Source organism: Lepus europaeus, chromosome 8 (genome assembly GCF_033115175.1).
Source record: "Lepus europaeus isolate LE1 chromosome 8, mLepTim1.pri, whole genome shotgun sequence".
NCBI classification, from domain to species: Eukaryota; Metazoa; Chordata; class Mammalia; order Lagomorpha; family Leporidae; genus Lepus; species Lepus europaeus.
The window spans coordinates 5817740-5832302 of NC_084834.1; the positions used below are offsets into that span (position 1 = coordinate 5817740).

At 39.3% G+C, this 14563-nt stretch overlaps 1 protein-coding gene across 1 annotated transcript; it reads right to left on the reverse strand.

Moving 5' to 3' along the window:
* Window positions 1-13030: 13030 nt before the first annotated feature.
* NPY1R (neuropeptide Y receptor Y1) lies at window positions 13031-14284 on the reverse strand. Its single transcript, XM_062198991.1, has 2 exons — window positions 13586-14284; window positions 13031-13483 (listed from the first exon to the last, which is right to left on the reverse strand). The coding sequence occupies exons 1-2, from the start codon at window positions 14282-14284 to the stop codon at window positions 13031-13033; spliced, it is 1152 nt and encodes a 383-aa protein (XP_062054975.1).
* Window positions 14285-14563: the final 279 nt, after the last annotated feature.

The following is a 14563-nucleotide window of genomic DNA, read 5'->3' on the forward strand; positions in this document are numbered from 1 at the left end:
ATAGTGAATCTGGAAATAGAGTAGTGCTAATCTATTGACTTTATTCTTTTTATCGTGTTGTCTATTTAGAGTCTTTTGCTTCCCCATTAAAACTTTAGAGTCAGTTTGTTGATATCCACAAAATAATTCGCTATGATTTTTAATTAGAATTCCATTAAATCTATAGCACAAGCTGGGAAGTCCTAGCATATTTACAATGTTAATTCTGTGCATCCATTAACAGAATATCTTTCTATTTAGTTCTTTTTAAAGTTTTGCAATCATCTTCATAGAGATTTTGTGCATATTTTATTACATACATGACTAAGTATTTCAACTTTGGAATATAAACAATACTCAACTTCCACTTTTTCATTGCTGGTATATGAGAAAGTGATTGAATTTTATATATTAACCTTATATACTACAACTTTGTCATAATCACTTATGAGTACCAGGATTTTTTTTGTTCATTTTTTTCAGACTTTTCTATATTAATCATCATGTCTTCTGTGAACAAAGATTGGTTTAATTGCTTCTTCCTAATCAGTTTATTTCTTGTCTCACTTTTTCCTCACATTGAGTTAGTTTTGACTTTCAGGATAATGTTGAAAAGAAGCAGTGAGAAGAGAGATCCTTGTCTTGTTCTTTACGTTGGTAGGAAAGCTTTGTGTTTCTCCCCGTTAGGTGTGATACTAGCTCTATGTTTTTTGTAGACATTCTTTAACAAGTTAAGGAAGTATTTTTTGTTTTTCTATTCCCAGTTTACTTAGAGTAGTTTTTATCATTATTGCATATTGAACTTCTTTTTTTAAGATTTTATTTATTTATTTGACAGATAAAGTTAAACAGTGAGAGAGACAGAGAGAAAGGTCTTCCTTCCTTTGGTTCACTCCCCAAATGGTCCCAATGGCCAGAGCTGCGCTGATCCAAAGCCAGGAGCCAGGTGCTTCTTCCAGGTCTCCCATACAGGTGCAGGGGCCCAAGGACCTGGGCCATCCTCCACTGCCCTCCCAGCCCACAGCAGAGAGCTGGACTGGAAGAGGAGCAGCCGGGACTACAACCAGCGCCCATATGGGATGCCAGCGCTGCAGGCGGAGGATTAAACTAGTGTGCCACGGTGCCGGCCAGGGATATTGGACTTTTTAAAGGCTTTTTCTGCATCTATGAATGTAATTGTGAGATTTTTCTCCTTTAGCTTGTTGATGTGATGGATGATCTTAATTGATTTGCAAATATTAAGCCAGCCTTGCATATCTAGGATAAGTATCACTTGTCATGGAGCGTAATTATATTTATATTTTGTTAAATTTATTTTTTTTAATTTCTTGAATGATTTTATTTAATGAATATAAATTTTCATATGTATAGCTTTTAGGGGTATAGTGTTTCTTCCCCCCATGTCCACCCTCCCACTCGCACTCCCATCCCACCTCCCACTTTCCCGTTCAATTTTCCATTAAGATTCGTTTTTAGTTGACTTTATAGACAGAGGACCAACGCTTTGCTAAGGAGAGATTTCTTTGGTGATATCTGGATGAGGATTTTATATCTATGTGAGAGATATTGGTTTGTGATACTTTTCCTTTCATGTCTTGTGTGATTTTGGTACTCAGGTAATGCTGGCCTTGGAGAATGAGTTAGGAAATGTTCCCTCTGCTTCTGACTTCTGAAAGAGATTGTAAAGGACCTGGAAGATTTCTTCATCAAATGTTGTGTACGGTTTGTCACTGAACCATTCTGGGCCAGGCACTTGGTGTTTTTGACGGTTAGTCACTATTGCTTCAATTTCTTTAATACATGTACACGGATTTTGAGAGTATATAAATATATATATGTATATGTGTGTGTGTATATATATATATATTCAGATTCTGGCTGATTGTGTCTTTTGGATAATTAATTCATTTAAACTAGGTGATAGATTTTGGGAAAAGACTTGTGCACATTATTCTTTTATTCTTTTCATGTGCACAAGATCTGTAGTGATGTCCTCTTTCATTTTTTGATATTACTGATTTATGTCCTCTGTTTTTATTAGACTGACTACATGTTTATTATTTTATTTATCTTTTCAAGAATGAACTTTTTATTTCATTACTTGCCTTTATTGATTCCCTGTTTTCAATTTCATTGAATTCTGCTTAAAGCTTATTATTTATTTTCTTCTGCTTCCATAGAATTTATTTTGCTCTTCTTCTTCTAGTTTTCTAAGGCAGAACCTTACATGGTAGATTTTATATCTTTCCCTTAATCAATATTTGCATTCAGTGCTACAAATTTCACTTTAAGTGCTGCTTTAATGGCATTTACAAAATCTTGATAGGTTGTGTTTTTATAATTTCTCTTGAGTTTTTTTTAACCATGTGCTGTTTGGAATTATGTTGTTTAATATTTGTATGTTTTGTTGTTGGATGACATAGTTAATGGACATAGATTTTCACCAGATGGCTGATGGTATTCTTAGTTTACCATGTCCTTACTGGTTTTCTGCCTACTGTTATCAATCCATTTCTGATAGAGGGTTATTGACATCTCCAGGTACGGTAGTGGGGTCATCCATTTCCCCTTGTAGTTAACCAATTTTTGCCTCACATATTTTGACACTCTGTTGTTAGCATATGCATATGAAAGATTATTATGTCTTTTTGAAATACTGGCTACTTTATCATTACGTAATGACTCTTTATCCCTGAAAACATCCCTTCCTTTGCATTCTCCCTTGCCTGAGATTAACATAGCTACTCCTACTTTCTTTTGCCTAGGGTCAGTGTGATATGTCTTTCTACATACATTTACTTTTAATCTATATGTTCTTTATATTTAAAGTGTGTCTTTTGACCCTGAACAAGGATTCCTTTTTGTCTGTGGAAACGGGGCCTGCCAGTATTCTTGCCCCCTCCCACCTCCAGTCCCCACTGCAGTTATGCCCCTGGGGAGACACCCATGCTGGGAGTCTAAATACTTTTATCTTTGACCCCAGAGAATTGATACAGCAGCAGTCTTAGTTTCTCTGCTGACAGCCTAGCCAGCATAGCAGGGGTCGCTATGGGGGAACCTTAGCCCATCTCTCAATTCAGTTGGCAAAAGCTATAAAAGCAACTTCAGAAGGAATAAGAAAGGCAAAGCAACAGGTAGATTGCCTGGCTGGACAAGTCCTCCAGAACCGAGAAGCTTCTGGTTTCTTGGCAGCACAAACTGAGGGTCCTTGTGTCTACCTAAATAGGAAGAAGGTTGTTTTTATATAAACAACATAGGACAGATGGCCATGCACCAGGAAAGCGCTGAAGACATCATCACCAAGACAGACGACTTCTCTGAAAGGTGCTAACCCATGATGAAAAGCCAGCTCCCCAGATGGTTATGGCCTCTGCTGGCCCCTCTTCTCTTGTTCTTGATAGCCCTGAGTCTTGGTCCTTGTCCCTCAAATCTCCTAATCCAATTCCTGCCCTCTCGTTTAGAGCCAATCAAGCTTTAGATGGTCATGCAGATGGAACCTCACATGAAAACCTCCTTCCACCAGGGACCCCTCAACAGCCAGACCCCCTCCCCCTCTGAAGCAGCCAGACCAGTTGTTGCTCTTTTCCCTAAAGGCAGAGTTGCCTCTGCAGAGGGGGATTGACAGGGACTCCAGAGGACACTGGGAAGAAAAGAAACATACATGGTATTAAACTTCAGGAGTCCTGAGAGACAGAAGAAATATACTCAAATATATACAACATAATCTTCAGATTTTTTAAAAGATTGACTTATTTATTTTAAAGTCAGAATTACAGAGAGAGAGAGGGACAAACACACATGGAGGGAGAGAGAGAGAGAGAGATCTTCCACCCCCTGGTTCACTCCCCCAGTGTTTGCAATGGCCAGGGTTGGGTCAGGCTAAAGCTGGGAGCAAGAGACTTCTTTCAGGTCTTCCACATGAATAGCAGGGGCCCAAGCACTTGGGCCAACCTTCACAGCTTTTCCCCGGCTACCAACAGAGCTAGAGTGGAAGTGGAGCAACTGGGACACCAAGTGGAACCACATGGGATGCCAGCGTTGTAGGTGATGCCTTTACCCTCAACACCACAACACTGGCTCCAGTCTGGAGATTTGGTTGCATCTGCTGAGAGTCATGCCCGTCACAGACCTGGTTGAGCATTGTGAAATCTTCACCTATGTAAGATAGACTACTGGATATCAGTCCCCTTATTGAGTCACAGGGTTTTGCCTTATTTATATACATTTATATACATGTATTGGATGAGTTTCCTCATTTAGAAACCCATAAAAACCCCTAGACACAGCCCTTCATCAGCAACCCTCTTGGATCCCCTCCCAGCTGGTAGGAGATTTATCTTTCATTTAATAACTTTCTTTCACTTTGCACACACACAAATAAAATCAAATAATAAAATGAATACAACAGTTGGTTCTTATTTTTCTTTTAATTTATTTAAAAGGAAGAGAGAGAGAGAGAATCTGCCATTTTCTGGTTCGCTTTCCAGATGTCCATAATAGCCAGGGCTCAGCTAGGCTAAAGCCAAGATCCAGGAACTCAATCCAGGTCTTTCACATGGGCGGCTAGAACCCAAATACTTGAACTATCACCACTGCCTTCCAGGGTGCAGGTTTGCAGGTTACCAGGAATTTGGAATCTAGAGTGGAGTCAAGACTTAACCTAGGTATGGGATGAGGGTATTGCAGATAGTAGCTTACCCACTACGCCAAACACACAACCTAGTTCTTGGTTTTTAATCCAGTCTTTGTCTACTAATTGGTGCATTTAGATGACTGACATTCAGAAGTGTTATTGGTACTGTTGGATTGGTATTTATCATATTTGTGGATATTTTCTATTGGTTGCCTTTGTTGTTCAATTTTTTCTCCACTTTTCCTGTTTTTGTAGTTTTAATTGAAAATTTTATATTATTACATTGCCTTTCCTTTCTTAGCATATCAGCTATTTTTTTTTGTTATTTTTAATGGTTATCCTAGAATTTGCAACTAACCCATGACCATGTAACACTATGTGAGTACCACTTCACAGATAGTGTTAATGCCTTATAATAATAAAATAATCTGAATTCCTCCCTAATATCACTTGTGTCACTGTTACCATTCATTTCACTTACATATAAACATATTTTTATATAATTTTACACGTAAATAATAATACATAAGTAGAGTCATGTACCACGTAACAGTGGGAACATATTCTGAGAAATACAACATTAAATTATTTCTTCATTGTGTGAACCTCATAAAGTGCACTTACACAAGCACAAGATCTGTGAGGCTGCTGCCAGTGTAACACAGTAACTGTTTCACAGTGAACTTTTGTTGTAAGAGAAATGCTCTAAGATAATGATAAAAAGCATGGAAGGGGCAGGCATTTAGCCTTGCAATTAAAATGACAGTTAAGATGCTCATGGGTATCAGAGTACCTAGGATCAAACCTAGCTCCAGTTTCTGATTCCAGCTTCCTGCTAATGCAACCTCTGGGAGGCTACAGTGATGGCTCAAGTAATTGATTACCTGCCACGCATATGGGAGACTTGAATTGAGTTTCTGGCTCCTGGCTTTGGCCTGGCCCAACCCAATCATTGTAGACATTTTGGGAGTGAATCAGAGGATAGAAACTCACTTTTTTTCTTTCCCTCTCAATACATCGCTCTCTCTCATCCTCTCTCCTTCTCTCCCTCTTTCAAATTAATAGAAATTTTTAAAAAGCATAGTATGGTAAATATATAAACTGGTAACATAGTTGTTTATTAGGATTATCAAGTATTACATATTGTGTGTAATTATATATGCTACACTGTTACACAACTAGCCACACAGGCCACACATGAGGTGCTTTTTACACCAGCACCACCACAAACACATGAGTAATGTTTTGCACTGTGATGCTGCAAAGGCTAAAACATTGCTAGGCAATAAGAATTTACCAGCTCCATTGCAATCTTATGTGACCACTGTCATACATGTGATCTTTCAATCAAAATATTGTCATGTAACAGATGGCTATATGCTTAATTGAATACATTGTAGCTATTATAGTGTATGTGAACAAACTGTTATCAGATTAAGAATAGGAAAAGTAAATTTTTATCTTACCTTTACTTTTTTCCCCCTTTCATGCTCTTTCTTTCCTAATGCAGATCTGGGTTTCTAAGCTATCCTATTTTCATTCCCTCAAGAACTCCTTTTAACATTTCTTGCAAGGCAGGTCTAATAGCTACAAATTCTCATACTGATTTTCTGAGACAGTCTTTATTTCACCTTCATTCTTTGAGAATAATTTTACAAGGCATGGAATTCTAGCTTAGTAGTTTTTTTTCTCTTAATATTTTAAATATTTTTCTGTACTCTCTTTGTGTTTTTATGGTTTTTGGAGAGAAAGCTGGTATAATTCTAGTCTTTGTTCCTCTATGGGTAAGCCCTTCATTCCCCTAGCTTCTTTTGGGATTGTTTTCTTGATCTTAGATGTTCTGTAGTTTGAAAATGATATGCCTAGGTATACCTTTTTTGGTATTTATCCTACTTGTTGTTTTCTGGCTTTCTAAGTCTGTGGTTTTGTGTCTGACATTAACTTGGGGAAATTTCCTATCATGATGCTTCAAATAAGTATTCTGCTCTTTTCCATCTTTCTTTGCACTCTGATAGCCCCATTCTGCTGAAGGTACACCTTCCATAGTTGTCTCACAATTCTCAGATATTCAATTTTTTCCAGGTGTTCTTTTGCTTTTCTTTCTTTCTTTCTTTTTTCTTTTTTTTTTTTGTTTTGTTTTGTTTTGTTTTGTGATAGGCAGAGTGGACAGTGAGAGAGAGAGACAGAGAGAAAGGTCTTCCTTTTTGCAGTTGGTTCACCCTCTAATGGCCGCCACGGCCGGTGCGCTGCAGCTTGCACACAGTGCTGATCCAAAGCCAGGAGCCAGGTGCTTCCTCCTGGTCTCCCATGGGGTGCAGGGCCCAAGGACTTGGGCCATCCTCCACTGCACTCCCGGGCCATAGCAGAGAGCTGGCCTGGAAGAGGGGCAACCGGGACAGAATCCGGTGCCCAGACCAGGACTAGAACCATTATTTCTTTTTAAGATTTATTTATTTATTTGAAAGAGAGTTACGGGGAGGGGGGTGTCTTCCATCCATTGGTTCACTCCCCATTTGGCCGCAAAGGCCAGAGCTGTGCCAATTTGAAGCTAGGAGACAGGAGTCTCCTTCGGGTCTCCCAAGGACTTGGGCCATCCTCTGCTTTCCCAGGCCATAGCAGAGAGCTGGATCAGAAATGGTACAGCTGGGACTCAAACCGGCACCCATATGGGATGCCGGCACTGCAGGCAGAAGCTTCACCCTCTACACCACTGTGCAGGCCACTCTTGCTTTTCTATTTTGGATGTTCCTGCTGACATATCCTCAAGCACAGATTCTTTCCCCAGCCATGTCAGCTCTACCAGTGAGACCATCAAAGGCATTCTTTATTTCTGTCATAGTATTTTTTGCTCTCTAGCATTTCACATTCTTTTTTAGAATTCTCATCTTCCTGATTACATTGTACATCTGTTCTGTGTGCTGCCTACTTTATTCATTAGAATCCTTAGCGTTTTAATTGTATGGTTTCAGATTCCAAGTCTGAAAAGCCTGACATCCTTGCCATAGCCGAGCCTGGTTCTGATGCCTTCTGTCTCTTCAAACTGTGATTTTTGCCTTTGGGTATACCTTGTAATTTGTACTTGATAGCTGGACATGAGGTACTGGATAAAGGAATTGCTAGAAATAGGTCTCTGATGTTGTGGTGGTAAGGTGTGAGGAATGGGAATTCATCCTGAAGGCCCCAGTCTGTCTTCTGCTGAGCCTCGGAACTGTGAACTTTACAAGTGCATCTCGGTTGTTCCTCCCCCATTAGGTGGGACAGATGGTTGAGCAGGGATGGAGTCTCCCAGATCACTTAACAGCTAACTGTTGACACTCTGGTAAAATAGTGTCTCTCGAGAGTAGGCTTTATTTTGAGAACAGACTTCTGTGTCCTATTTCAAAATAGTTCCTCCCCACTCCTGACCAGAAATACAATGCGTTTCTTCTCCATGATTCCCTATGAAAACTTGGTTGAATTCTTGGAGGTAAAGCCTCACAAAATCAGGGTATCCCCACCAGGACTGAGTCTCTCTGGAGTTCTCTATTGCTTGTTTGTTTTGTTTTGAACTCTCAGACTTTTCCACAGATTTTCCTACCCAGGCACTGATTCCCCCAGAGATTTCTGCTGCAGGGTTCTTTGTCTGTTGAATGGTGCTCCTCTCTACTGGCCTTTCTCCCCAGTCAAGAGAGTAACAGTGTTCCCTGTGATCTCATTTCCCCATGAGCCCCAAGAGTTTCTGGTTTTTCAGTTTGTTCCATTGGCGGCAGCCATTGGAGGGTGAACCAACCGCAAAAGGAAGACCTTTCTTTCTGTCTCTGTCTCTCTCTCACTGTCCACTCTGCCTGTCAAAAAAAAAAAAAAAGTACCTTTTACAGTATTTCAGTTCTGTCTCACTAATAAAATAATGAGGAAATGGCAAGAAATTCAAATGACCCTCACAAAATTCATTCCTCAGATAAAACAAACAGGATTCCAGCACTATTTTTGATTAACATAGTCATTTCATAAAATATAGTTGTTTTTTTTTTTAAAGGCTGTGCCAAAAAGCACCTGTTAGTAGAGAAGGACTGAAAAAAGAGAGACCGCTAGAAAAAGAAAGCCAGATTTCAGTGATCATCTTTGCATGGAACAGATTTGTGTCTCAATTCTACAACTATACCTCCACCACCAAAGTAGAAGTTTATCTTGTATCTCAGAGCAGGGAAAAACAGGTATTTTTTTCTCTCTCTCTAGAATGTCCCGGGTTCATATATGGGTCCAATAGTGGGAAGAGAGGAGAAGCAGAGTTTGGGAAATTCAGGCAGAGGTTGACGTGTGGGGAACAGTCCTACAGTTTGCTGCTTAAAGTCATATTAACACTCAGGAAACAAACTACCTGGATTTCTCTGTAATTTCCTGGTCAACTAACACTGGGCAAGTTACACACATGGCCTCTTCTGCCTCATCTTATTCTCTCTGAAATGAAGACAACAATAGTACTAATTTAGGGAGTAGTTTGTGATAAGTGCTATATACATGATAACTTTTATAATAATCAAGAAATGAATAGCAATGAAAATAAACCTATTATGGAATTATGCAACTTATATGTATGTACCCACATAGATACACATATATGTATGTATATATATTCATAGTCATACAATATGTGAGAAGTGCATACATATATGTTAATAAACTGATGATTAAATGAACAAAATTTGGGAAACCTTATTCATTTGCCCTAGTATGCTATGCTGTTATTGTCATTAAGACCAATGTGTTGTTTGATGAACCACAGGGAATAAGCAAATAAAAAACCATGGAGACTGTGAAAGAATCCAATCACACTAAGAAACTACCTTCATTCTCCCAGGAACCTTAATTGCTAAGGAAAGCAAGCTTGGCTGTGATGAAAAACCTAACAGTACGCCTAACCTCGCTGAACTGGCAATGTTGGCACAAGGGCAGACTTATTCCTGGAACTCCATCCTGAACCTGCCTGTTCCACCATCACTGTGTGTGAAGAAAAATTGTCATTATCCAAATATGTAATGTATTTGGCTATAAAATTTGGAAATGAAATTATAATATATATATTTATATTTGCTTAGGAATCTGTAGACTAGAAAAGAGGATAGAATATCCACTTCACAGAAAACAAGTGTGAATAATCATCCTCTATTTTTAAGCAGAATATTCTAATTCATGGGAGATTACGGATGCACAATCATGATAGCCTTCTCTTCTCAACCCTTCTACTTCATCCCGTTCCTTTCTTCAATCTTCTGCATTATTAGAATATGATTATGCCTGAAAAGAAACTTGTGGAGGCAGAAGAACAGGTATTTTCTAAAACCCTATGATAGGTGGAGCTTGGTGATTAGGTAGCACTAGACAGACCTGGATTTGATTCTTGCTCCACCTTTTCTTTATCATTTGGCTCAAATATTTCAACTTGAACATCAGTTTCCTCTTAATGTGAAGTGTCAACAATATCAGTCACTACATCCACACAGGTACTTAAGTCCTTACATTGTACGTGGCATATACCAAGCCTTAAAAATTCCAGCTACTATCACTTTATTCTACATTTTGATTACAACTATAAATTCTACTAAGCTAATAATTGACTTTTGTTCTTAGATTTATAAAAATCCAGTTCCCTAGTTCATGTTACTATGGCCAATTATTTCTTCTTGAGCTCAGTGTGTCTGTGGCTGAGGTTAGACTTTACTGTTAACTCACAACATTTTTGGATAAAATATAAGAATCTGATACTCAGCTTGTTATTTATGTTAAGGAATCAGCAGCCTATACAAGCTCGATAAGAATTCTAGAAATAGCTGTCATCAAAAGTATAGACAGAGAAGCATTTACAAATTAAGACAGATCCAAGTAGCAAGTGACTTCTGAAGAAGTACCTAAGTAGAGAATGACAGAACTTCTCACTATTCACCAAAAGGGAGAGAAATATCAAGTAATTTAAGTAAGGAAAGATGATATTTTCTGGTAAACATAAAGGTCAGTTTTACAAGTGTCTTTCCTCCTTCCTTCCTTTTTAAAAGACTTGTCTGAGAGGCAAATACAGAGAGACAGAGAAATAGAGTTCCCATATGCTGGACAACTCAAGATGCCCACAGCAGCAGCCACTGGACTGGGCTGGGCTGAAGCTGGGAGCTGGAAATTGAGACTGTGTCTTCTACCTGGGTGACAGGAAACCAACTACTTAAGCCATTTCTGTTGCCTCCCAGAGTCTGAATTAGCAGGAAGCTGCAGTCACAAACTAGGGCCAGCTGTGGAACTTAGGTACTCAAATATGGGGTGCAAGTATCTTAAGCAGTGTCTTAACCAGCAAGTTAACCACTGGACCAAATGCTTGCCTCCAATTGTTTATTAAGTTACTAAAAGGCCATTCTTAGGCTGTAATATGATTTTATGTTAGCACTCAAAGTAAAATGTTTGCTCTTTAATTGATTTACAAAGCTAACAATGCAAGTTTCTAAAATCTAAAATGTGATTCTTGCTTAAACTAGGACTGAAACTAATACTGTAAAAGAGAAAACTCTTTCCTAAGAAAGAGGAACTTGGGAAGAAAAATCCAAGAAAACATCAGGAAGTGAATTCTATATATGATCATTAACAGGGCAAAGGAACATTTCTTCATTATTTATTCATTATAGAAACATTTTTTGGAAACTCCTAAATATACGGCACTGTGCTCTTTGCACTGGAAACAGTCATGTTAGACAGCCTTGAAGAAACTTACAATGTAGCAATGGAGTGTGACTGGACTGCCAGTGGTTATACCGCAGGGCAGAAAACGTGTCATTAGTAAGAAGATACAGGAGGCAGTGAGTGACGGGAAAGTCACAGGACAACATAAATGAAATGAAGAGGGACACAAGAGGTTGCTCAGAAAAAGCAAAACAATTTTAATAATGAGTGTGTCTGCCCTTCTAAAAACAAACACATTTAATGCTCTGTCATATAATACACTGAAGATACATACACCTTGTTCTTCAAAATCTCTTTTCTCCAAGTGACTCTCAGGCTCAACTGTGATTACAAGATACATGAAATTAAGTATATTAACATGACACAACTACTCAGTACTCTAACTAGTGTGTGGTGTATAACACTCCACAAGTCACACAGCGTTTACAAGTTAACATGGGATACAACAACTCCTTATGTATTTATCCCTGCTACCCAGAGTAAACATTCTTTTCACATTGTCCCTTGGTGTCTTCTGCTTTGAAAGATGGACAGTGGAAGTTAAAAGTGACTTACTATATAGGCACTGCTGAATGGAAAATACATTTTGTGTTTCTATACATTGTAAGCTGGAAATGCCTTTTGAAAGACATGTTTATGTCAGAAAGCTTGACGAACACTGAACAGTCTGTAAAGAATGAAAACACCTTGCCCATCCATTCAGATGGATATAGTTCAACTATCTGCAGCAATATTAAGTACTAAATTCTGATCACTCTGAAATGCTTTGGTTATCAGGTACCAAAAGAGTTTTTAAGTGAGAGAACTGCTTTCTCCCTTTATTCTTTTTTTTTTTAAAGATTTATTTATTTATTTGAAAGAGTTACACAGAGAGAGGAGAGGCAGAGAGAGAGAAGTCTTCCATCCGATTGGTTCACTCCCCAATTGGCCGCAATGGTCGGAGCTGTGTCGATCCAAAGCCAGGAGCCAGGAGCTTCTTCCAGGTCTCCCACGCAGGTGCAGGGGCCCAAGGAACTGAGCCATCTTCTACTGCTTTCACAGTAGCAGAGAGCTGAATCAGAAGTAGAGCAGCCGGGACTAGAACCGGCATCTATATGGGATGCAGGCACTGCAGGCCAGAGCATTAACCCACTGTGCCACAGCACTGGCCCCTCAATTCCCTATGATATTTGCAGCTGAAAAACATTTTTTATGCATTTTTATATTAACTTAAGTAATACTCAATTAGGAGCAAATTTAGTGCTTTCTTAAAATAGGAAACGAAAAATACAAATCACTCCTGAATAACTTCAGAATCCCCTTTGGCTCCACGTGCAGAGTGCTGCATTCCGATCTCTCTACCTCTGTAGCCATAATCAGAACGGCCCCGTCTATTAAGAGTATCACGTGGCTTATATTTCTGAAGTCAGTCAGTCCACAGTAATACTTTAAGGAAGTTTCACTCCAATAAATACAGAATAGAAGTCTTTATAGTCTATGCATAAGTTCCTGAAAAGCACTTCAAGGAAATCTGGTCAAAATAACTGCCAGCAGATCCCAAAGCTTACACCTTTTGTTCCAAATGTAATTATGACAGCTTTAACAAAAGCAGTAGAAAAGCAAGACAAGAAAATATCAGCCTTTCTCAAATCATCTCACCCCCATTCCTTGGGAGAACAGGTAATGAAAGCACATTGTAGGTTGTGCTTGCTTTTAAACAGATGTCATGTACAAGGGGTTTCAGAGTTTTTCATTATCATCATTATTGATTTTTTTAAATGCGACTGGGCTTGCTTGCTTCAAAGAAGTCTTAGAAACATCCGTGTGCATAGTGGACATGGCTATCGTGTCATAGTCATCATCTCGGGAGCGGAAGTCACAGAAGTTGAAGAAGAACTGCAAGTCCCTCTGGAAGTTTTTGTTGAGGAATCCATAGAATATGGGGTTGACACAGGTGGAGATCATGGCCGTGAGGTGGCAGAGCAGGAACAGCAGGTTGTGGTTGCACGTGGCAATGATCTGATGGTTCCAGTCAAACACAGTGTTAAAGATGGTGAGAGGCAGCCAGCAGACGGCGAAGGCCACCACGATGGAGAGCAGCATGACGTTGATCCTTTTGGCTTCACTGGACCTGTACTTGTTGTCTCTCATCTTGTCCATCATGTTGTTCCTCCTCTTTAAGCGAATGTATATCTATGAAAGAAAAGATAATGAGTTCAAATACAACTACTCATTTTAGGAGGAATTCTGTGCCCAGAAGATAAAAAGGGAAATTAAGGGGGTCAGTCTTCTTACCTTGAAGTAGCATATAAAGATAAAACACAGTGGGCCAAAATACTGCAGCACCAAGAGGAGAGTGGTGTAAGACAACCTATGAGAGTCCGATGGAAATTTATCAAAGCACACGAACTTGTCCTTGAAGGCGTCGAGCGTCACGTTCTGGAATGGCTCATCAGTCAGGACCTGATAGATCAGGAAGGGCAGGGAAGAGGCCACAGCAAGGGCCCAGATGACAGCAATGCCTATGTAAGCGTGTCTGTTGTTGGGCCGCCACCCTCGCGGGTTGATTATCAGCTGGTGTCGTTCCACAGCAATGAGAACCAGAGAAAAAATGGACACCGTGATTGAAACACATTGCACGAAAGGATTCAGCTTGCACATTGTCTCACCAAAGACCCAGTGGTCCATTAAGGTGTAGACAAATGTGAAGGGGAGACACATGATGGCAACAAGCAAGTCTGAGAAGGAGAGGTTCACGATCAGGATGTTGGTAACGTTTCTCATCTCCTTCTGTTTCAGGACGATTATGATCAAAGCCAGGTTTCCAGACACCCCGAGAATGATCACAGCTCCGTAAGCCAGAGCTAAGGTAAATATCACGGCCAAGGGCAGATGACAATCATCATTTTCAAAAGCCAAAAACTGGGAGTTCCTCTCTGAAACATTATAGTAAACTGAGTGATTTTCAGCCTGGGAAAACAGCGTAGAATTCATTTTGATTGGTTTGGTTGTTATTTATTACTTTACAAAATTGGACAGTATGTTTCTTCCAAGCAGGTCAACCGTTCAGTTTATTCTTATTCCCCATATTGGAATGCATTCATCAAAATTATTCCAAATTCTTCGTTCCCTTGAACTGAACGATCTGTAAAGAGAAAATGACCGGTTGCATTAATAATTTTACTGAGGACAATCAAAATGAATTCTGACTCACATAACAGTTTAAAGACACCAAGATAAACACAATGTAAACCTGTAAACATCCTTTTAAAA